This window comes from Carassius carassius, chromosome 18 (genome assembly GCF_963082965.1).
Source record: "Carassius carassius chromosome 18, fCarCar2.1, whole genome shotgun sequence".
In the NCBI taxonomy this organism is placed as follows: Eukaryota; Metazoa; Chordata; class Actinopteri; order Cypriniformes; family Cyprinidae; genus Carassius; species Carassius carassius.
The window spans coordinates 23,702,306-23,728,071 of NC_081772.1; the positions used below are offsets into that span (position 1 = coordinate 23,702,306).

The following is a 25,766-nucleotide window of genomic DNA, read 5'->3' on the forward strand; positions in this document are numbered from 1 at the left end:
TCAGATAACTGGATTTATATTTGAGGACAGTGAGCGTTTCTCCATGCATACAGACCACTAGTATGACATGAAAAAGAAAGAAACATCAGCCTGGCATTTTAATGCAGGATAGCACATTACCACAAGGTTATTTTACACATTCTCACAGAAGAAAAAAACCGAGAACCTAACCTAACAGCATTGAGACCATTTTTGGTTGAAGCAAACCAATAGAATGTTGAATGGAATGTCAGTGAGTCTCATTTATAATATCTATTGCTTCTTTAAACATTATTGTTCTGTTTTTTACTAAATAAACCTAAAACCTTAGTTATCCCTGAGTTAAGTTACGTCTATAAGAATCGTCTGTTTGTTTTAATCGCAACCTGTGAAATGCATAGTAGGTGACCTGAATGATACAGAAAGCAATGCGTTTTTAATAAAATATAGTATTTAAATATGTTGCATTTATAATGCAAGGCTGGTATTATGAGAAAACATATATATACTGTATATACTTGGACAGGGGTTTCTGACCAGGTTCACTACATTTGTGCTTCACTTTTTGCATTTCTAAGGCTAATCTTTGACACTCCCATGGAGTATATCTTTATGTATCATGTGAACTATAAGCAACAAATCTTAATATTCAGCTCAGGTCACATTTGTGGTCAAATATATTTCAAACTCCAGATTCGTGGTAGTGTTTTTAAACAGACATTTAATTGTCAAAGCTTGCTCATGTCTCTAAATATAGCCTCAAGAAACAAAAAGGTTTTCTTTTGTCAGTATTTTTGTCTTATTTTCCGGTTAACAAATTCAGAAGCCGTATTGTTTAAGAATAGTTCACAGAGAATAGATCTCAAGAAATAAGGTACTTCAAGCTATATTCCCATTTAACAAGATGTATCATCTTAAACTAATATTATTATTTGTCTTTCTATTATAAATGTATTTTGTTTACATATTTCAATATTTCAAACTATTTAAGGTGGGAAGAAAGGCAAAGTACTGATTAAATCTCACACATCTGGCACATTTTTAAACAAGCAGCTTTCTATTGGCCAGCGTGGAGAATCCACATGACCAACCTGAACCAATGCAAAGCCTTCTATCCTAGGAAGTCTTTCATCATAATACGAAATTCCTGAACACTTGGGTTTCTATTGAAATTTCTGAATTTCACTCGTGTAAACTCGCTGAACGGCGATAAACGTGACCGCACATTCAGAAAATGATTTCTTGCAATGCAGGTGGAAATCTTACATCTTTGATTAGACAAAAATGTGTAATTTACTATAACCACACTTTACATTCAAAATAGACTTACATACAGAAAATATATTATCCTTTAGCAGGAGAAAATAGCATTCTGATTTAGTTTTACATAGGTTTAAAATCTTTAAGGTGATTATTGCTGAAGGTCCATATCCTCACTGCTCTCTCAGCAACATACAGAGAAAAAGACAAGAGAGGGCAGTGTTATTTGGCCCAGGTGTCACTCTCAACTCGGTCTGTGACTGCTGCTGCTGTGTTTTCATCTTTATCCTGAAGGTTGTTGTTGTTCTTGTTGTACGTGAACTGGATCTCATGCCTGTTATTCTGGATGGCTGTTCTCTCCTGAAGTCGGAGTTCATCCAGCTTCCTCCACAGTTCCTCTCGTTCCTGCTCTTTCTTCTTCTCTCTGAGGGCAGAAGTGATGGTGGTAACCATGAACAGGTTTCAAACTTAAAGCAAAGGTGTGATCTTACCGTTGTCTGTCAGCTTTGTATGAGGCCGTCAGTTCATCAAACAGTTTGCTGTTCATCTCCATCAGTGTTTTTAATACATTGTACACCAGGGCCACGATCGTCCTGACACAATTACAAGATACGAGTTACTAACACTCTTCCATGGAATGCATTTCATTTCTTTAAAGTGCCCCTATTATGTGTAATGAATGTTCATATTTTGGTTTTGGGAGTCCCCAACAACAGGTTGACATGCATGCAAGGTCAAAAAACCCTTTACTTGTCTTAGAATATGCCTTTATTTTTACCTTACTTGCTCAACTACTCCCAAAGTTCATTTAACGATTAATTTTTTCAAACCCCTATTTTGCGTGATGCTAATCTCTGATTAGTCTCATTTTCATTTCATCATGCCTGTAATCAGGGGCGCTGCACAAGATCCCGGGCCCTATGCATAGGCAGTCCTAATGGGCCCCCCTCCCCTTGAAAATATATATTCCAGACTTTTCAAGGCCCCTCTCTTCCTTTGGGGCCCGGGTAATCAGTACTGGTTTTACCCCCAGTCCAGCGCCCCTGCCTGTAATGTCTGATAAAGCAGTGTTTGTGAGCGCAGTGCTGCTTTATGTACAGTGTGACTGGGCAAACCAATATTTTTACCGCTCCAATAGCGGCATCTAGTGGTAAAAAAAAGAATATGCTAATGTTTCATGTTGACATGTCAACATGAATCAGCTTGGGATTCGTTTTAAAAACGACTCGTTTCAATGATTCAGTCGACTCTTTATTTTGAGAGACACTAACTTTATAAACCGTGCACTTTCAGATTTAAAACTTCGCAGGATGTTTTCATTCATTATGAACTACATTAAAAGTTGAAAACATACTGGTTCCAGTGTTCTTTGGAGATCTGGTACAAGTTTCCAAACATGATGGGAAGGATTTCGGCATTATTCTCCTCGATTAGACTCAGAATGTATTCATTGTTCCAGAAGTACAGTGCTCTTTCTGCTACCTGCAAATATCAGAGAGATGGTTTCATATGAATCACCACAGGAAACATACGCTATCTTTCAAAAGTTTATCAGCTTAATGACTTTTATTCAACAAAGAGACATTAAATTGATCAAAAGACACTAAAGACATTTATAATGTAACAAAAAATGTATGTTTCAAATAAATGCTGTTCTTTTGATTTTATTTATAAAAATAAAATCCTAAAAAAAAAAAAAAATGTATCACCATTTCAACAAAAATATTGAGCAGCACGACTGTTTCTATATTTATAATAATAAATGTTTCTTGTTAACCGGATCAGCATATGAGAATGATTTTGCAATTAATTATATCTTTATTTTTCATTTTATTTAGTCTATATTTTCCAATTATTTATTTTTGTTCACAAAACGTTCTTCCTCAATGCCGTCTTTCTTTCTTTCTTTCTTCATTCATTCATGTATTGGACAGACTCGGATCACACACTAACTACACTGTACCTGAAAATGAGGGCTGGCTACACATTTAGAGATTTGCTTAAATAAAGGCTCCTGAATCTTCTTGAACTGCGTGGGTTCAATTACATCCAGGATCTCTTCAATTTCCCCTAGAAACATGACCTAAGAGAGCAGAACACAGGAACACATCAGACTCCAGTCTGCTAACAAAGTGAAAAAACCGAACAGTCATTATACTGCCACTCGTTTTTGTAATAACTGGACCATAAGTTCTCAGACAGTTTACCTCTTTCTGACTGCACGTCTTGGGCCAAAATTTAAGAAGACCACGAACCACCTAAGAGCAAACAGAAAAGATCTGATAAATGTAGCAATTCTAATGAATTTAAGCTAGAAAATATTCATCATATACATCATGAAATACAGGGAAAGGTATTCATGTTGCTTGTTTATAATTTAGTGCAAAGCACAACACAAATATAAAAATAAATAAATAAAATATCTTTAAAAAAAAAAAAAAAAAAAAATATCTGGCCTTACTCCATTAAAAAAAACCTCAATTAAGAATCAACAGAAAAGTTGTTGATGGTAATTATATAAATAGAAAAAGGTATGAGTACTGCTCGGAGTACTTGAGAGATAAATCATGTCAGAGCGGCTGCTGTGCTATCTTTATTGGATCAGATGGACGTCGCCTGTGCCATTTCCTCTGCGGTTTACTTACACTCTCCAAACCCAGAAATATGACGCATCATTCCTCGGACCCTATCATTTATAGCTCTGCCTTCAACACCATGACCCTCTAACTTGGAGCTACATGCCTGTGTGAAGCCATGAGCTAACTCCTGCTTGCAGGCGAACAGCAGTGGTAATGAGCTCATGGTGAACTCTAGGCTTCCCTGCGGTTGGCAGCACACAGCACACGGTTGATAGCGGCTCGAAAACCCAGCGCTAAGCCAAACCTCCATCAAGACACTTCACTTATGGGTTTTGTCTCTGTAATAAGTGCACTGGAAGTAATAGGAGTAGCACATGCCATATGCATTATCCTATCATAAACAAAACATATACTATAGTATAATGAAATATTTGCAATTTTGTGCAAAAAATGTAAAAAAAAAAATTAATATACAGCTATGAAAAAAAAAAAAAGAATGAAGAGAGCGCTTGAAAAGGTCTCTGGATTCACGATTTACGGTTATGTGTTTTTGGTTTATTCTAGAACTACTGATGACATTTCTTCAAATGTCAAATTCAGATGGGAGGACTGTGTGTTGTGTAGTGTGAGGCTGAGGAGAGCCGTACCACTTCAGTCAGGGTCGGGTCCTTCTCGATGAACTGAACCACACAGTAGGCCAGCTGAAACACAACAAGGTCCAGAGTCAGTGTGAACAGTGCATACTACAGAAGAGATTGTTCGTGCAAACAATCAGCCTGACCAATACTTTCATATCAGCATGCTTATCAATAGGAAATCATGAATTTTAAATTCTACTAACGGATACAGTTGCAGGAAAAACAAACAAACTAACAAAAACAGATCTGATCCTCGATTAAATGTTTAATAGGTATCCAAAGGAGGGTCAATCCAAGGATTCACAGACTAACCTAGTACCACTAGACGAACAAATTACCTGCTTGAATTTCCCACTTGAGATTGTGAATTAATATCCCAACAATGTAAAACAACTCTACACAACAGTGAGCTCCACTCAATTAATTGTAGAGGGCTCCAAAATCGCCAAAGTACACAAAACTACATACAGTACACAGTTTAACAACACACTGGCATGTTCGAAGATCTCTGATATTAGTTATTGGTCACATGATATGCAGGTAAACAAATAAAATTGCAGCTTTTTTAGTAAGTGTTTTAATTATTAGCAACTGGATCAACAAACCCTAACCCACAGTATGCTCTATAAAGACATTCAAATCTATCCCTTTCTGTGCTTTATTTGTTTCAACATAATCCGAGCCAGGCAGCAGATTCTGGGCAGGCAGAGAGTTGTGTTGTGTATGATGGATGTGCTCTGGATATTTAGCTTCAGGTTATGATTCTACATGAATCAGAGGATATATAACATATTTGATATTTTGAGCTGATTTTAGAAAACATATTGTGTGAGTGTTGTGTTCAGTGCGTGGAGTCTAATGTTTAATATCGGTTCAGATTTTAATATATATAAATATATAAAAATCACTTTGACCCCTTACAATGTATTGTTGGCTATTGCGACTTCTGACTGGTTTTGTGCTCTACAGTTTTGATTGTGGTGCAGTGCAATACAACGACGACTGAGAGATTTCCTCAAAAGCCTGATGGACCATATTTTATACATTATAACATGATTACTTTTTTTTTTTTAAATGTTGTATGGATGCATCATAATCATACTTAGTTCAGGAAGTGTAGAAGTCACTCGTACCTTTACTTTATGAAAAACCAGTAAAGATTTGACAGCAAAAAGACATAAATCATGACCTGAAGTTGGAGAGCAGGCACTTCGGTTGGTTGCAGAAGATTGTGCACAACAGGTTTTTCAGTTTTGATCATGCTGATCATTTAGAGGGCTTCAGAGGTCATTTGCGTATCGAATGTGTCACAGTAGGCTTTCCAGGGTTACCTGAGCGTGGAACAGCGCCAGTCCTTTGGCAGTGTGCAGGGGAATGAGGATCTTGGTGAGGAACTGCTTGTGTTCAGCCTTCAGCGGCAGGGCAAAGCCATTGATGATACTGCGATTATAAAGACAGCGACACAACCGATGGCATGAAGAGTGAAAGGTTTGACATTAGAAGTCTGCAGCCAGCCGACACCAACCTTACAACCTTTACCCAGCATGCATTCTGACGCTACGCTATCTTCAAACGCCATGAAATGATCTGTGAACAGAACCTGAAGGAAAATGAAAGCAAGACTCACCTTCCCAGAATCTCAAGGAGTTCAGCAACTCCATTAAAGTGTTCAGTTTCATAGATGTATCTGGGAAAATTATGATATGAACGATTTACATTTCAAATAAAATATAAATGATAAATAAATGATGTATTATAAACAAATGCATTGCAATTCATGAACTTTTTTTTTTTTTTTTACTAAATGCACAATCTACAATCCAATACAATAGTATATTATTCAAAAAAATTCAAAAACCAGTCAGAAATTGTTTAATATTTATTTGAATATAATTAAATATTTTTCAATTTTCTTTATTTCCTGCATTTGGAAAGCTTCCTGTTAGTCGAGTAATCGACACTGTTTACCCTGAAGCATTTCACACACTTACACAGCTATCATTATTGAAAATCGTATTTCTCAATACACAGACAATCTTTATCCAAATCAATTGCATGGTTTATAATAGCAGTTCACAAACTAATTTGCATTTCTTTTTTGCATAAAGATTATAAAAAGTCAATTAAAAATAAAACATAAAATACAGACGCATGATCTTTCAGAAATCATCCTAATATGCTGAAACATTTCTTATTATCAATGTTGAAAACCGTTTTGCTGCTTAACATTTTTGTGGAAGAGAAAGTTTAAATTACAGCATTTATTTATTTGTTAGAATTTTGTTCTAACATTATAAATGCTGTTACTGTCATACATTTATTTGATCACATATTGTGCATCCTTGCTGAATCAAAGTATTGATTTCTTTCAAAGACCCTTTGAATAGCAGTGTATATGTACAAGTGTAAAAATAAGTGTTTTGGTACCTCAGAAAAATGTTGTTGATCTGTTTCCGAACACAGGCACGCAAACCCAGAAACTTCCCGTAGATGCGGTGCAGAATCGTTTTTAAAAACTCTCTCTCACGAGGATCTTCACTGTCAAACAGTTGTAAGAGCTGAAACAAAAGCAAGGAGTTCATTTTCTCCCACAATCATTACTTTGTCACTTTCTCTCGTCTGGCTTGAAGATGCCAGTTCACTGCGGTTTCTCTGTTCTAATATCTCTGAAAATATTACTACACTACAGAAACGTCTTTGAATAGTGTGACATTTTATTTGTAGTCAAGATGCTGGGGTTATCTGAAACCATTCTGAAATGATGTGATCATTCTTGTTTTTTTTCATTTTCAAAATATGAAAAAAGGATCAATTTAGAATAAATGAAACCGTCTTTAATGCCATGCAGACTCCTAATGGAAGGTTTAATGGGATGGTTTGATCTGGCAGCATCACATCACATCAGACTGTCTGCACAGGACTGTGTTATGCAATGCTACCTTTAGCCTCCAGACAATGAATCCCTGCCATGAGTGATGTATTTGACTATGGCATTTATGCAACATGACATTAGTAAATGAGTCCAACCTCGATCACATTCATGAGGCCGTTAATGTTGTCCACAACATAAGTAACTCTAAATCAAAATTCAAACAGGAATTTAAATGCTCATCCTCCACATCGTTTAAATAGATCACTACGAATAAGCTGGAATGAAAGACCAGCTGACCATAGCTTTATCACCCAAAAATAAAAATAAAGCAATTTCGAATGGAAATTTAATTCATTCAAGCAGTTAAGTGGTCATCTATCATTAGGACCTAGTATATACACGTATATATATGAAAAACAAAAAACAGAATCATAATACATTCTATATACACTTCCATTCAAATATTTAGGTAGATTATGTTTTTTTATCAAAAACTTATTAAAATATTTTAAACTTTTATGCAAGAATGCATTAAAAGAGAGAAAAAGTTCAAAATAGACTTTAAAAAAAAACTAATAATAATTAATGATACGAATGGTTTCTTCAGCAGCAAATCAGTATATTAAAATGATTTCTGAAAGATCATGTGACACTGAAGACTGGAGTAATAATGCTGAAAATTCAGCTGTCATTAAATGAATAAATTGCATTATAAAATATATTAAACAAGAAAATTATTTTAATTTGTAACAATATTTCATAATATTGTAATGCACTTACAATTAAATAGATTCAGAATGTTTGAGCATAACTGACTCTCTCTCGCTCTCTCTTATAAAACTAAAAAAATAAATAAAATCAAGTATCATCTTATTAAATATCCTGTTTTGTTCAAAAATACAACAAAATGGTAGTAAATGTTGTGTAATTTCTGTACAACAGCATCTACAAATGGAACAATTTGCACCCAGTAACATGATCTGCCTCATCTCTACTAGTTCAGCTCTTTTTGTGTGGTGTCTGCTGTCTGTCATTATGTTCTCCATCCCAGCCTGCACTACAGTGCTGCCTCTTTCCTTCCTGTGGCGTAAACAACAGGGCGCTATTTAAAGCAGCCCAGGAAACGCTCACATCATGGAAAGTCGCCTTTACCAGCTTCCACACTGACTCTACATTCCAGAGCATTCAGTGCTCTGCGGGGGAACGACCGGGTCGATTCGGACAGCTGATGACCCACTGCTTTACACAGGAACACACACTGACCGAGGCAGATCCAAAAGAGGAAGAGACCAGGCCTGCCAAGCGCGCAATTACTTTTTTACAAATATTTACCACTTCAGCTGAAAAAGTCAGGGAAGGGATATATAGATTTACTATTAAGTAGTCTCCTACAAAAATGCATTTATCTTAATCCTGTTTTTGTTTTACCGTTTCGAAAAATCCTCAAAACGGGTTAAATTTACTTCAGGACCAAAAACAGAGTAAGATGCGACTTGTTTTAAGACAATGCATCTTCAATTATGATTCTTTTTTCTTCTCTTTATTCCCCATTTAATACAAAGGATATCAAATTGGTGTGTTTTAGGGAAAAAATCTCACAAAACAGTCGAAATGTTTGCTTAACATTAAAAAAAGAAAAACTGAAGAGGAATATATTCAAGTCCTAAATCTTATACATAAGATTATGCTCTATTAAAATAAAATGGCAAATGCCCAGAATATATATATATATATATATATATATATATATATATATATATATATATATATATATATATATATATATATATATATATATATATATATATATATATATATATATATATATATAATAACAACAAATGATTACTTATAATTACAAAGTATAATTTTATGAAAAAATAACAATAAATATATTATATTCCTGTAATTACAAGTGATTCATTAATAAAAAGTTCATATACCTGTAGCACAAACTTCTGGTCAATGTAGCGTTTGGCGGTGCTTGGCTGGAAGTCTGGATTTTCTAGGAATCGAAGGAAAAACTCATACACCAACTGAAAAAAGACAAAATAATAGAAACCGTTATTATATACAGCATATATAAAAAACAAACAAATAAACAATAAATAAAAATGTATTTAGATGTCAACAATTATACTCACTTTAACCTTAACAAAATCACATTTTAGACTAAGTTTAATTAATTCACAAAATATGCTGTGCGTGTATTTCATTAAATATAATAGTCCATAAAAATAGTAAATAAGCAAAAAATGAGTTAGAAAATGTGCGAGCAGCAGGCTACATCTGACCTGCATGTGTGGCCAGGAGGCTTCTAGAGTGGGTTCATCTTCCTCTGGGTCAAAGTCAGGGTTATCACTGGGTGGAAGCGTTCGGAAAATGTTTGTGCTAACCTGAAAACAGAAATGATTGGGAGTTTACTTTCACAATGAAGACATTTTTATTTTTGCTAATATCAAGCACATGAATTTAAGGCTGGTGGACATGACATGAATGCTGACCATTGTGGTGATCTCAGGGTAGACAGGCTCCAGCAGAACTCCTCTGTTAGTGGACACATGATCCACCAGTTCACCGAGAGTGGCCCGTTTGGTCTCTTTGCTCTTCAGGTCAGTCACCGTGTCGTAGAAGTCGAACATTACACAGCACTGCTGTAGTTTCTGCATGAACAGCTCATGCTGCTCTGTGGAAGATGCATCTGAAACAATGAAAAAAATAAAATAATAATAATTTAAAAAATCATTTATTTATTCTCCTGTATTGTCAATTCACTTTTTCAACATTTCTATAAACAAATAATGAGACATTTAGACTTGACATTTTAACTCAAACAAAACAAAAACAAAAACAAAATGCAAACTAAAACAAAACAAAAACATGACAGAACAGAAACAAAAACAAAACAATACAATACAAACAAAAAAGCTAAACAAAAACAAAATGCAAACTAAAGCAAAACAAAAACATGACAGAACAGAACAAAAACTAATACACAACAGGCTACTACATGAACAAATGTAGACACTTCCTTCTTATTTGCATTTTGCCTTTAACTTCAATAAAGACGGATTGTTAATGCTGGAACATGATTTTTTTTTCAACTGCACCACATATAGCTGTTTTATTACAATTTAAAGGATACCGGATAAATAGTGTTGCTATATAGAGCAATCACACGTTTGCAGTAGGAGGGTCAACGACATCTGCATCTTATTTCACCAAAACTAATATCTTTGGTACCTAGTCTAGTCGAGTTATGCTCAAGTGTATATGCATGCACTGAGTTAGCCATACACTCAAGTGGACAGGACTGTTGTAATATACACTTGGGAGTGTCTAATTTCAGTAATCGGGATGAACTCCTGAAGGGAGACCATTTCACAGCACAAAATGCTCTTCCACCAGCAGATGTTTTTGCATAATTTTTTTCTTTTTTACTCTTTTAAATTTATAAATGCACCCTCTTTTTAACATTAAATTAAAATGTGACTTAATCTTTTTATAAAGCAACTTTCTCTTCAGCTGATGGCAGTCTGATGGCACAAGCAGTAACTTTTCACATTGTTCATTGTACTTCGTCTGGTCTGATCACACAGAAGAGCTACTGTACTGCAAAACTCCTGAGGAACTTCATGCTGGCCATGACAGGAAGGTGTCAGAACACAGAGTTTACTGTGTATTGAGCCGTGTACAGTCGTGGCCAAAAGTTTTGAGAATTACATAAATATTGGAAATTGGAAAAGTTATATATATATATATATATATATATATATATATATATATATATATATATATATATATATATATATTAAGTTTGTATAATAGCAATTTGCATATACTCCAGAATGTTATGAAGAGTGATCAGATGAATTGCATAGTCCTTCTTTGCCATGAAAATGAACTTAATCCCAAAAAAACCTTTCCACTGCATTTCATTGCTGTCATTAAAGGACCTGCTGAGATCATTTCAGTAATCGTCTTGTTAACTCTGACTTGACATGTTAAAAGGAGGGTGATGCTTGAAATCATTGTTCTTCCATAGTTAACCATGGTGACCTGCAAAGAAACGCGTGCAGCCATCATTGCGTTGCATAAAAATGGCTTCACAGGCAAGGATATTGTGGCTACTAAGATTGCACCTAAATCAACAATTTATAGGATCATCAAGAACTTCAAGGAAAGAGGTTCAATTCTTGTAAAGAAGGCTTCAGAGCGTCCAAGAAAGTCCAGCAAGCGCCAGGATCATCTCCTAAAGAGGATTCAGCTGCGGGATCAGAGTGCCACCAGTGCAGAGCTTGCTCAGGAATGGCAGCAGGCAGGTGTGAGCGCATCTGCACGCACAGTGAGGCCAAGACTTTTGGAAGATGGCCTGGTGTCAAGAAGGGCAGCAAAGAAGCCACTTCTCTCCAAAAAAAACATCAGGGACAGATTGATCTTCTGCAGAAAGTATAGTGAATGGACTGCTGAGGACTGGGGCAAAGTCATATTCTCAGATGAAGTCCCTTTCCGATTGTTTGGGGCATCTGGAAAAAGGCTTGTCCGGAGAAGAAAAGGTGAGCGCTACCATCAGTCCTGTGTCATGCCAACAGTAAAGCATCCGGACACCATTCATGTGTGGGGTTGCTTCTCATCCAAGGGAGTGGGCTCACTCACAATTCTGCCCCAAAACACCCTCCAACAGCAACTTCTTCCAACAATAGTTTGGTGAAGAACAATGCATTTTCCAGCACGATGGAGCACCGTGCCATAAGGCAAAAGTGATAACTAAGTGGCTCGGGGACCAGAATGTTGAAATTTTGGGTCCATGGCCTGGAAACTCCCCAGATCTTAATCCCATTGAGAACATGTGGTCAATCCTCAAGAGGCGGGTGGACAAACAAAAACCCACTAATTCTGACAAACTCCAAGAAGTGATTATGAAAGAATGGGTTGCTATCAGTCAGGATTTGGCCCAGAAGTTGATTGAGAGCATGCCCAGTCGAATTGCAGAGGTCCTGAAAAAGAAGGGCCAACACTGCAAATACTGACTCTTTGCATAAATGTCATGTAATTGTCGATAAAAGCCTTTGAAACGTATTAAGTGCTTGTAATTATATTTCAGTACATCACAGAAACAACTGAAACAAAGATCTGAAAGCAGTTTAGCAGCAAACTTTTTGAAAACTAATATTTATGTAATTCTCAAAACTTTTGGCCACGACTGTAGACCGGTCAGAGAGCCCATGATGACCCCTGTCCTCCACTGAAAGTACAATGTGCACATGAGCATCAGAACTGGACCATGCAGCAATGGAAGAAGGTCACCTGTTCTTTTAGATCAGGTATGTGATGTGGCTGGCTGTGTGTTTGTTGTTTACCTTAGGAAGTAGGGTTGTCAAACAGATACCAAGTTTGTTACAAATGGGTACTGAAATTTAAAAAATGTGACGATACCAGCATTTTCCGCTAGCCTTTTGCTGTTCAGCGGATTCTTAAACCGCTCTGATTGGCCCTTGTGTTCACGCGCTCAACAGATATGTCTGTGATTGGCTATAGTGATCATTGCTTCAGTGCTAAGTTACAAACTCAATTCGAACAGAAACACAGTGGTCTAATTTCGCAGAGGCTGTGAAATCTTTACAGTCCGTACACATTACTGTAAACTAGACGACAATATAAAAAACACAGGGAAGTATCTCCACTCACTTACTCATATCATAAAAGACACTGTGTACACTAATAATAAATCAACAGTACTCTACAAATACCAGAAGGATTGTACTGACATGTAGTTAACCTGAACTTTGGCCATTAATGGCATACATAATCTGTAAACCCTGACATTTTGGGACTTTGATCAGAATATTAGCCTCCGTTATTTCCAGAAGAATTTTTTCACATTGTAGAAGAAATTCAGAACATAGAGGAGGTTTCAGTAAAGATGCATCGAAGTAACCAAAAGTGACAGTAAAGATTTTGACATTACAAAAAATTTAAATAAGTGTTTTTTGTTTGAATTTATCAAAGAATCCAGAAAAACAAAACTTATCACGGTTTCCATAAAAATATTAAGCAGCACAAATGTTTTCAACAAACACTGATAATAAGAAATGTTAGAATGATTTTGAACATCTGACTCTGTAGAATGGAGTAAAGGCTGCTGAAATTCAGCTTTGCATGACAGGAGGAAATTGTATTTTGAAATATATAAAAACAGAAATTAGTTGTTTTAAGATTTCACAATATTACTTTTTTTTTTTACTGTATTTTTGATCTAATAAATAATGCATTGGTGAGCATAAGAGACTTTTAAATCTTATAGACCACAAACTTCTGAATGAAGTGCACTGCAGTAATAAAATGATATTCTTGAAAGTACAATTTATATTAATTTCTGTTAAATATCAAATATTGAGCCATGGTACTGATACAGTAATTTTTTTAGCTAATCCAATGGAGATCAAATTCAGTGCAGCCCTGTAATACACACTGCACAACAGAGTAGGCTAGAAAAAGTCATTTTCTTAATGTCATCTAAAGGATTTTTCTTTCAATTATTAAGTTCTTACAGCTGCTGTCTGTCTGTTCCAAGCCGCTTTAACTTCAATTCATGATGTTTTTCCACTCTGAGAGGATATAACAGCAAGAGAACAGTAGAGAAAGAGCTGGAGGGGTGCTAACACAACCCCTCTGCTGCTCTATTAATACACCTTATGTAACCCATCTGAATGCAGCGTCCCTGTCTTTCCCAGACAACTGCTTAGAGTCTCTGCATTCAACACAAAACTGAGCCAAGTGACCGTAAAAAATGAGCGAACATCAGAAACATGTTCATTGATTGCCTCACTTTTATTTGTCCTCATGCACACAAGAGCACCAAAGGATGAGGTTCCCATCAACACCCCAGGCATGTGGTTGCCATGGCTACATGGCCCATCCCTGGAGAGTCATAATAAATGTCAGTATGACACAACTGTAAATGCATTTCCCAGATATACTGAACACAAGGAACAAGTAAATGAGTTCCAAGTTCTATATATATATATATATATATATATATAGCCCATAATTTATGGCCATTTTGTCTTTATGGAAGAGCAAAGTGCAGAATAACAGGAGAGTACTAAGGGAAAGAGAAATAAAAGGAAATCTTTAATATGGTGAAATTAAAATGTAGTGACAGTTCCTGAGTGACCACACTGTACTGTAAAAAAAAAAACATACTATAAATGTACATATATATATATATATATATATATATATATATATATATATATATATATAGTACATTTATAGTAAAATATCAGCAGCAGGGGTTGCCAGACCTTCAGTATAAAAACTCCTGCACCTTAATGCAACAAATGCAAATCGCAGTTTAAACATGCAAAGTCTTACAATCAGGACTACGTGCTTTACACCCTTGTTAATCAACTATCATTTCCCACTGATTTTAGGAATAAATTATGGGTAGGGTTAGGTTTAGGGATAGGGATTGGGTTAAGTCTATATTTTTGGACAATAATGTTGATCCAGGAACATGTCTTGGCTAAATCACGGTGACCCTGTGCGTACACAGAAGAGTGTAGAAGAGCATCTCAAAGAACTTGGAACACCAAAATTTTCCTCTTCTTGCTCTTGTACTGACATACACACAAAATTTGGTCAAAATACCCATCTTGGAAAGTATCCTTGAAAAACCTGTTGGTTATGCCTTAAGTGAAGGTAAGCGGTTGAGAAAGAAATCGGATGTGTATCATTATAATGGATGCATTGTCTCTTAAAGTGACCACGCCTAATATACTAGCTGCTGTAATGTTAATCCAAGAAAGAAAATCACTCACTGCTCTCTGTTTTAACAAGAATTAATCCACAGTGAAACCAATGATTATTCAGACACCAGATTTAACTTAATTTTTACTAGTGGGTGCAGGATACTGTAGTTCAGTTACATGTGCATCTCAATAAATTAGAATGTTGTGGAAAAAGTTCATTTATTTCACTAATTCAACTCAAATTCTGAAACTCATGTATTAAATTAAATGCACACAGACTGAAGTAGTTTAAGTCTTTGGTTGTTTTAATTTTGATGATTTTGGCTCACACTTAACAAAAACCCACCAATTCACTATCTCAACAAATTAGAATATGGTGACATGTCTATCAGCTAATCAACTCAAAACACCTGCAAAGGTTTACTGAGCCTTCAAAATGGTCTCTCAGTTTGGTTCACTAGGCTACACAATCATGGGGAAGACTGCTGATGTAACAGTTGTCCAGAAGACAATCATTCACATTCACACCCTTCACAAGGAGGGTAAGCCACAAACATTCATTGCCAAAGAAGCTGGCTGTTCACAGAGTGCTGTATCCAAGCATGTTAGCAGAAAGTTGAGTGGAAGGAAAAAGTCTGGAAGAAAAAGATGCACAACCAACCAAGAGAACCACAGGATTAAGCAAAATCGATTCAAGAATTTGAGTGAACTTCACAAGGAATGGACTGAGGGTCAAGGCATCAAGAGCAACTGCACACACGTGTCAAGGAATTTGGTGAACCACAGACAACTTCAGACGTGTCTTACCTGAGCTAAGAAGAAGAAGAACTGGACTGTTGCTAGGGTTGGGAACCGAGAATCGGTTTGCAAAAAAACTGGAAGCGTGAGCTATTTGGTTTCGGTTCTGAAAACGGTTCTGGTGCGACACGTGACCAAGCGCTGTGAGCAGCCTTGCGCCAGCGTTCTGATGATTCAGCGTTTCCCGTTAAGGATGTCATAAACCGTAAAACAGAAACACCGCCATGCCTCTTTAATTACGGAGCACACTGATTCCAATGACGCACATTCCACAGATGCACTGCACAGGAAAATTTCTAACAACAACCAACCCTACTTATGAAGATCTGTATACTGTAATATGTTGCATTTTGACAATTCCAATCTTTCATCAGTGATGCTTATGGTCCATGATATTGGCACAGATTCTGCGTAAAGAACAATTTTTTTTTTTGTGACTATATTTCAATTTGGAAAAGACATTTAGTTCTCACTCTAAGTGACTCTTAGTTTCCAGGTCATCTACAAGATAAATAAAATAAAATACTGATAGAGTCATGAAAAGATGAGACATATACATGACAGTATGCTTGAAATGTTAAAATGTAAGAAATGTAAATAAAATAACAATCAAATAAATAACACGTTCTGTGGCTCTTAATAGTTTTTTCTTTCTTAGAGTAGCCAATGGCTCCTTACTCGATTTTTTTTTGTCTTGAAAAAACCTAATTCATTAACCTATGTAATGTCAATATACCAACCCACTGAAGTATTAATATCTGTTTTGAACCATACTAAACCAAATCATGGTAACCCTAAAGTACACAACTAAGTAGAAACTTGGGAGAAAAAAAAACAAAACACATCAAACATGAAGTGACATGCAGGGTATTCTGGGATGTGTCAATTTGCGGATTTATGGATGCAGGGATTTGATTGGGTGAGCATTCCTTCCACAGACAATATAAATACACAAATACATTTAGACCACTTAACTTACTGATTACTAATGAGATGTGAAGAGACAGACAGCATAACATATTGCTTTTTTTAACCAAATCACCAACCCTTCCTTTAAAAATTATAATTTCCCCTTTTGTTTTAGAATTTTGTACAAATGCTTCGTACTAAAATGTGTTATTGTTTATTCACATAGAGAAATATTACATGTGTTTTACATAGGATTTCTATTGCCTAAAATAATCAGGCTTCTGCTCTCTAGCTCTCACGGTACTTGGATGTCAAACACTAATCAGTCTGCGCAGCGCTGCCTAAAGAAGTCGAAGGCAAGTATGAAAACAAGAAAACAAAGGCATGATAGAAATCCTGGCCAGGACATGTCTGGGAAAAAAAACGGTATGTATGGTCACCCTACATATTGCTTGTGACTGGAGGTTTTGTGAACCAGTTCAACTATTATTGTGAGAACTTTGTGCCCTTTGCATGACAATTTAAATATGCATGTTGTTTCTGTTAGATAGGGGTCACCAAACTCGGTCCTGGAGGGCCGGTGTCCTGCGGAGTTTAGCTCCAACTTGCCTCAAAACCCCTGCATGGAAGTATACCTTGATTAGCTGGTTCAGGTGCGTTTAATTTGGATTGGAGCTAAACTGTGCACCGATTGGACACCCCTGTATAGAGCCACGGAGGACAGCATTTCTCAATAATATCTTGGTTCTTTGACATGTACTGTATGGGCAAGAAATACAATGGAAGTCAATGGGAACCAGAACTGTTTGACAAGCAACATTCTTTAAAATAAAATAAATTCTTTAAAAGAAAGAAAAGTGCGCGTGAAGCATATAATTTTTTGGTTCATGACTTCTAACACTTTAAGAAATTTTTAAAATGCCTGTGGGAAAGATACTTCCAGAACCAAGGCCACTGGAAAAGTGACAGAGTTACAGTATTGACAACCATGTGACTTCCAAAGGCACAAAAAAAGAGGACAGGAACTTTGGGAAACCACAGGTTGGACCATACAATAAAGATGCTTCTCTTGCGCTGAGACATAATGTTGACTCAACCACCCAAGCGCGCGCACACAGGACGAGTTCTCCTGCAGACAGTTAGGGCCTGCTGTAAATAATTCACTTGTGGCCCATCGGTGGTGCAAATATAACTTCGGCGCCTGATTACACTCATATAACACCTGAGGCATCATTTATAAGAGTGCATTTGTTTTATTTGTTACTTTATAGCGTTGTGGGAACTCAGGCGCCCGTGCAACCCCAATGCTGTCTAGGTAGGTAGCGCACTAGGGTTGAGACGCAGCCTGCGAGTCTATTTCCAGCGCTTGATCTTGATGCTCTTACCTTTGAGCTGCGGGAGCGCGGAGATCTCCGGAGCCGAGGGCCTGCTGCTGTTCACCGCGAACTGAGACGAGCCCTGACCAACCCTCTGCCTCTGAGCCTTCCTCACAGACTTCCGCGTGAATCCATCCACTTTCTCGCAAGCAGATATCGCCGACATTTCCAAGGCAGCTCGATGACTTGAATGTGCCCTGTATGTTTTCTAGTCTGACTGACGTCCCATTGACTGTGTATATTAAACTCTAATGACACGCACTGTGAAGCCACTTATGAAGGCTGCATGTTCTCCAACAGTCCACAGGTATCCTGCGATGAGAATATGGGGACGAATGACTGTAAAAACGTAGTTAATAGTAGCTTTGTATCATGCTGTAATGTTCAAACAAGCGCGCCTCATTAAACCTGTTACTCCACAAAACACAGTTCAAACTCAGCCGAGATACAGGCAAAGCAGCGAGTCACAATTTTAAAGTCGCTTGGAACAGGTTCCATGTATTGACGACGCGAGGAAAGAGTTTAATGTGAATCCGCGCGGGCGTAAAATTCCTCGCATCCGCTGAACTTCATTCAGTCGCTGTTGCGCCTCACTGGGGGTCTAAAAATAACCGGTGGCGCGCCTGAGTGACAGAACATTCATCCAATGAGCGCTCGCGCAGACAGTAAGATCCGCCCCTCGACCAATGAGATTCTCGTTTTAATTGTATTTTGGGAAATATACAAAGCCAGAGGTTCGGTATCCTTGAACTCAAATGAACACAGGCAACAAATGTTCACGAACACTGAACCACTCAAATAAATAAATACAAGAAAACATGCACGTGTAAGAACTAAATATCAACGACAATTCACAAATTAACAACGCTCTTGAACACACGTGTAGCCTAGTCAGCTGAGTCAGAAACACTGTATAAAAACCAAAAATGCGACATAAAACCAATTGCTCAATGTTCACTCCATGCATCGTTTTTCCCCATGCAAGTGACTGACTTTGACTGTCATTTTACATAACCTTTTCATCACAAAGAAAAGCACATGGGTTTGTAATCGCTGTTTTCATTTCTAGGTTAGGTTAACAAACAATTAAAAAAACACAGAATTGCATATTTTGATTCAAAATGGGTTGTGGTAGAAACTGAACAACTCCAAGTTTTAACCTACCCTGCTAAACACCCGAGGCAAAAAACAAGCAAGATGGGAACAAGCAGGATGGAAACATGGAAGCTGGAGTGAATGATCAGGTCGAGTTACATTCCAGACAAACCTGCAAACTTTGAAGAAATAGCCCATGGCATGGAGTCTGTAAAAAGTGTTTAAATCGTTTCGAAACTCACTGCATTATATATATTCAGTAACTAAAAAGCACTGAGCTAATTAAAAATGGATTTGTTATGTAAAGTGCTGCTTTACCATCAATACAGGACTCTGAGAATGTGACCGTGGTTCACGGCCAGACAAGCTCAAAGGGCATCACAGACTCGGAAAGTCAAAAAAATGTCAAACACAATGCATATTAAATTCACCTAGAATTTGATATATATGCAACGGTTTTAAAATGCACGCTGAATCATGTACGAAGCTGGAAACTATTTTCAGTGCATCACAGATGGACGTGGAAGCTTCAGAAACATGTAGAGTTTACTTGCGGTGTCAAATGACTTCATCTGGTTTTGTAATGTTTACCAAAATTATTAGCAATTTGACCCATTTTGAAACTTGTACATATTTAAAAAAAACAATTAGATAAAATATATACACACACATCACATTCATAAATACATAAGCTTGGTCTAAGGAAAAAACCCCAGACCTGAACTCAAACCATAGAGGAGTCGTTTGACTGACACTAATCTCTCGGCACACAACCATCAGTCTTGGGTTCTTTTCACAAAGTAGCTGGAGATTTTTTTCATGGGTTTGGAGGGTGATGCTTTCTTGGTTGGCAGTGGAGAGACAACTCTCATGGGACGTGGTGAGACTGCTGCCTTAAAAGACAAAGAAAATAAATAATTGGCAACAAAAAAATTAGTTACACATTTGGAGAACACTTCAGAATTCTTAAATGAATGATAATAAAAGAAAAATGGTGTAATAGACATAAAAAACCCCACAACATTGAAATATCACAATCATCATGCATCTACTCACTGAAGAGCTGTGTGTTCTTGCGTCGTGCCGTTTGCTGCAGCCGTTGGGGCTTGGCTGAGCTGATCCTTTAAACCTCTGGCTGATCACAGAAAGCCAATCAGTCCTCCTCGGAGAGCTGTTCTCTTTGCCCGTGCCAGCTTGACGAGCTGAGCTGAGCTGAGTCTCTGTTTGCAAACAGAATGGATCAGCTTTCTCCTCTGGACAGTTCTGTGTGCTCACCGAACTCCTGCTTCTCTTTACATTGGGATAAAGTTCAGACACCCCGTCACTCTCCACTCCCAAACCAGATCTCTCACCCGTTTCCAGTCGTCGCTTCGCTCGGCGTTCAGAGGAGGGGCCTTGGAGGACAGGTGTGAGCACCTTACACTGAGTAGGTGTACCGTGGTGAGCGGGGGAACTACTGCGGCTGATCCACTGCTGGATGGACGAGGGACGTTTGAGGCTGCTGACTTCGGCCGAAGGTGCAGATGTGTTTGATGGCAGGGGTAAATCAGCACCCATAGGGGCGCAAGCAGCAGGCTGGGGTGAAGCCAGAGAGACGGCCCTCTCGGAGCCAGGACTTTTGGCTGGAGTGACTTCAACAGGCCTGTAAGGGTCTGAGAGAAGACAAATAGTGGTCAAAATAAGAAATGATTGAATAAAAAAATGGTTTGAAATTGTGAATTTATAAAATCAATACACTATCAGTCAAAAGTCTTGAATAATTAAGATTTTGTAATATTGTTGAAGCGAGTTCTGTATATTCACAACAGCTGCATTTGATCAAAAATACAGAACAGCAGTAATACTGTGAAATATTTAAAAAATAATAATTCCTGTGATGCAAAGCTGAATTTTCAGTATCATTACTCATTCTAATATGCTGATTTGGTAAAAAAAGAAACATTTTTTATTATGTAGAAAATAGTTTTTGCTGATTAATATTTTCATGGAAAATGTGAAAAACTACCATTTATGTTTTGTGTTAAGAAAGGTTTAAAGAAATTAATTTACAAATTGCATCACAGTGTGGTGGGGGGGGGGTAACATTCCCGTCACACGCTTGAGGTATTCGGCCAATCACAACACACCGGATAGCTGGCCAATCAGAGCACACCTCGCTTTTTAGACCGATGAGCTTTGTAATTATTGACTCGTTTCAGAAGGCGGGGCATAGAGGAGAAACAATAATGTTTTTTTTAAGCTTAAACCACAAACATTTCATTACACCAAATACACAAAATAATGTTCTTTGTAGCAACATCATATGACCTCTAAGCAACAAAAACTCTTCTCAACATACCAGAACCAGTAGCTCTGAATCTGAAATAAAGTTTAATACACCAAAAAAAAAGGGAGGTCTACCAGTTGTCCAAGTCGGTGACTGGATTTTCCGAAGTGTCCAGCCGACCACGTTTGGATCTCGGTTCAATGAATCTTCTCCATCTGGTCTGCGGTTCAGTCGCCAGATCCTAACAGTGTTGTCATCAGAGCAGGAAGCGATCTGCAAAGAGAGTGATTGATTTGACAATATCCAACTTTAAAGATTTTTTTTTTCTTTATTGCATTTAAAAGTACCAACCTTAGTGAAATCTGTGGGGCACCAGGCCACTGATGTGACTTCCTGGCTATGGCCTTGAAGCATCATGGGAGCTTGTTTTGGGTCTGGAATCTGGAACAAAAGCAAAGAATGCGGTTCGTGATCACAGATGTTCTCTGTGACAGGTTATATCTCTAGCTTTCTAGGATAGTCTTACCTTCCATATATAAGCATGATGATCACTCGAACCACTGGCCAGGAACTGGTCATCTGGGCTGACACTGGACTTCACATAAAACGAGGAGTTACTGTGACCACTGAAAACAGCAACTGTGAGAAAAGAAAAAAAGACAAAGTGCAATCGAACTGCATGAGCACATAACCGTCACGTTTTTCACACGCGTCAGGCGTGGAAAGGTAAACTAAAGAAAAAATGCATTTAAATACCACTTTGGAATAATTCTCCGATCATATTATACATGACATTAATGCATTAAGTCACAAACAAAAAGAAACATTTATAATTTACCTGGAGTTGTTTTCAAACCGCTGATGTTGAACATGTAGATATTGTCATCAGTGCAGTTGGAGAACAGTCTGGAGCCAGTGGAGTCCAGTGACAGACCAGAATAACCTACAGAGAGAAACAACAGTGGAAATTAACACTAATTACTAATGCACATTCCTACAGGTCTAAGGACAGGCTGTGTGTGAGATGTGCACCGAGTCTGCGTGTGCAGGAGCCTGGGTAAGGATAGGCCTGCAGAGGGAGGGGGTTGGGCTGGTATGCAGTGTAGTTCTTCCGCAAATCCCACATTTTAATGATCCTATGAGGAGTTATGGGAAAATGTGCTCTCAGAACATCAGGTTGAAAAGCATGACTGAGTGTGGTAATAACATTATTTAGAAACAAGATTTATAAAAAGCTATCCGTACATCAATCCATTATCCACTCACCCATCGACTGCTCCTGAAGAGATGAGTTTGCTCTCGTCGCAGAACAAAACCACCGTCACACCCTGCTGCGAGTCCTGAAAAGGGAACGATCTCTGAATCAGTAAAAAAAGACCTTCCATAGTTTCTATAGTTTCAAAAAAATGCTAAATCAAGGAGCATTCATGTAACATATCAAGGCTGTACCACACCGCAATATTTTTTTTAAATGAATGTCTCCTCACCACAGGGGGCGCCATCCCACGTCTCTTCTTTATTTGAGGAGTGTGTTTTTCAAGTTTCATATGGGCACCCGTGATCTGTTTGACTTGCCTGTAGAAACCATCTGTGATGGATGGAAACATTATTTGCTTTAGAAATCATTTTGATGGCCATAAGTTTAAGTTTAGGTGGTAAGAATAATAAAGTACCCTTTTTACTGCATCTTGAATCCCAAATCATTATGTTCCCATCTCTGCCTCCAGTGCTAAAAACAGCTGCATCGACAGAGCAAACGGTTTAAAAACAGGCCACCGATTCATTTTATTTAATTAAAAACACTGTGCAAATACTGTAACTCTTTAAAAATAATGTATGATGTGGTATTCATTTTTTTAATTCTATTTTTATATTTTCTGATTTTTTTACATTTTAATTTAGGTTTTAGCAATTGTATGTGCTTTTGTCATTTTAATGTTTCTATTTAGCCTCATTTATCTTTATTTCAACTTAGTAATTGTAGTACTTCTTTAAGTTTTGAATATCTGAATCTTGCGAGGGGTTTCACATGTTTCCGTCTAATATTTAGATTTCATTTCAATTCATTTCACCTTTATATTAACTTATCAATTAAATTATATTTACGTAGCATCTTATTACAATACAGCCTTAACTCAATAGTCATGCAAATATTTATTTTGTAGTTTCAATCCAAGTTTCTGTAAATATATGTCTTCATTGTTGGCAGTCGGATCAAATATTGCTTCAAGAAAGATGTTTTTTTTTATCATGTCAATGTGTCACACGGGAAAATGGAAGGATAAATTGAGTGCATCACATTATCAGAGCATCAGTATAACAACACGAAGTCACTCACACATTTCATGCAAAACATATACAGTATATATACTGCACATTAGGAGTAGTAACAGCGTATGCTATTTTGACAACAGTGGTTGTGTAAGCCTTGTGATCAGCACAACCTTACCTTTCTCTTGCTTGGAAAAAGCCACAGATTTAAGACTGCACTGATGTCCTTTAAATGTTCCCAGCAGGTCACCAGTAACAACATCCCACAGACGGGCCGTTTGGTCACCAGACGCTGTCACCTGTAAATTAATATATTTTCATTTCAACCCTGCTCCTGGGGGCCAGCTATAAGAATGGTGCAAAACTCACCAAGCTGTTTGCACCAGGAACCCAGGCAATATCAAAAACTGCATTATCGTGCGCCTGCCACTCTGCAAAACAAAAGTTGAAAAATACATGAATCAGTTTCACAGAAATAAGACCACCTTGAATCCAGGTAAACATAAACATACCTTTCAGGACAGAACTCTGCTTTTCTCCAGTATTGAAGATGGTCACAAACCCTTCTTCATTTGCAACAGCAAGGCTGTTCTGTTGGCCAGGAGCTGAACAACAAATAAACACCACTCACTAAGTATTAGGCTTTACGCGCTCGTGGGGGTCTATGTTACATTTTAACTCATTGTGAATATATAATTAAATGCGTACCGGAGGAAAATGTGCATCCAAAGGGCGGCACAGCAGCAGCTGAGGCTCCGTATGAGACGTGTTCATCGTGTCGCGCGCACTGGTACCCGTCCAGCAGAGAGGACAGCGGATAATCGCGACGCTGACCTGATTATTAAAGGACTCCGCGTGAAAAAAAAAGTCCAATGACAAAGATTTGTATTAGCATATTCCATTACACTCACCATTGCGTCTTCTTTTTACATCTCCCCGATCAACAACATAGTGAAACAGAGTCATAGCTCCTGCTGGATAGAGCTTTCAGTCAGAAGTAGCCAGTTTCCCGCGAACTATGAAAAAGCGGCGAAGACGAATTCCGCGCGAGATCGACGTTCGCTGTTCCGATTGGTCAATACGTCAGAACACCGGAAGTGTTGAGCCGCGGAGAGTGGAATATCTGTGGAAAATATGCAAGCAGCGTGACACTAGAGGCACTCTGTGGCCCGGGAAGTCAGCTTTAACATTACATATTTTTTTATTATTGTCATTAAACACTTGCTTAGGGAATACAAAAGAGAAAAAAAGAAGAGCCAGGGGTTCAAGGATAGCCAAACAATAAAGCAATTAAAATAGAGAGAGAATAATTACAATAAAATAATACAAATAAAATAACAACAACAAAAAATAGTTACATTAAAAATAAATAAATATACAGATCACGTAACAATAAATCTTTCCTGCAAAAGGTTTTTATTTTTTATTTATTTATTTTTTTAACACCAAAAGGTGAGCATATTTACATTCAAAGTTTTAGTTGGATTTTTGTTACAGAAGGATTTCATATAGATCTTAATATCTTCTTGAAAATAACAACTACAAAAAACAGTTACTTTAAAAATAAATCAATAAACAGATCACGTAACAATAAATATAATCTTTCCTGCAAAAGGTTGTTTTTATTTATTTATTTGTTTGTTTGTTTGTTTGTTTGTTTGTTTTTTTTACAAAAACACCACAAGGTGAGCATACATTCAATGCATACATTCAGAGCATACATACAATAGTTGGATTTTTGTTACAGAAGGATTTCATATAGATCTTAATATCTTCTTTAAAGTGAGAAAAATGGGGACGTAACTTTCATAATCGTGCATTTGTGGTTAAAACATTTTGCAAGAAAAATAATTAGGTTGCATAGAAATGTAAACATTTTCATATTGCTTCTCAAAAGTGAAAAATCCAAACATCTTTAACATCTTTAAAGTAAAGATCAAAGTCATTATTTATGAAGATTACAATGAAC

At 37.2% G+C, this 25,766-nt stretch overlaps 2 protein-coding genes across 3 annotated transcripts; both read right to left on the reverse strand.

Annotated features, from left to right (window-relative positions):
• Positions 1-81: 81 nt before the first annotated feature.
• Positions 82-18,965, reverse strand: LOC132092711 (serine/threonine-protein phosphatase 2A 56 kDa regulatory subunit alpha isoform-like). Its single transcript, XM_059499065.1, has 13 exons — positions 18,175-18,965; positions 9,833-10,029; positions 9,623-9,724; positions 9,272-9,364; positions 6,884-7,014; positions 6,084-6,143; positions 5,788-5,896; positions 4,466-4,519; positions 3,447-3,497; positions 3,203-3,322; positions 2,594-2,721; positions 1,731-1,832; positions 82-1,663 (listed from the first exon to the last, which is right to left on the reverse strand). Exons 1-13 carry the CDS (start codon positions 18,329-18,331, stop codon positions 1,462-1,464), a joined length of 1,506 nt encoding a protein of 501 aa, XP_059355048.1. The 5' UTR covers positions 18,332-18,965; the 3' UTR covers positions 82-1,461.
• Positions 18,966-19,440: 475 nt separating this feature from the next.
• LOC132092712 (denticleless protein homolog) lies at positions 19,441-24,862 on the reverse strand. 2 transcript variants are annotated; one of them, XM_059499067.1, is made up of 15 exons: positions 24,709-24,862; positions 24,506-24,631; positions 24,310-24,402; positions 24,167-24,228; positions 23,976-24,096; positions 23,200-23,265; positions 23,014-23,114; positions 22,793-22,866; positions 22,559-22,662; positions 22,365-22,469; positions 22,053-22,165; positions 21,878-21,967; positions 21,661-21,799; positions 20,317-20,912; positions 19,441-20,153 (listed from the first exon to the last, which is right to left on the reverse strand). In XM_059499067.1, the coding sequence occupies exons 1-15, from the start codon at positions 24,761-24,763 to the stop codon at positions 20,037-20,039; spliced, it is 1,962 nt and encodes a 653-aa protein (XP_059355050.1). In that variant the 5' UTR covers positions 24,764-24,862; the 3' UTR covers positions 19,441-20,036. The 2 variants fall into 2 exon arrangements, with proteins under 2 accessions (XP_059355050.1, XP_059355049.1); XM_059499066.1 differs by having other exon boundaries at positions 24,167-24,402.
• Between the last annotated feature and the right edge of the window lie 904 nt (positions 24,863-25,766).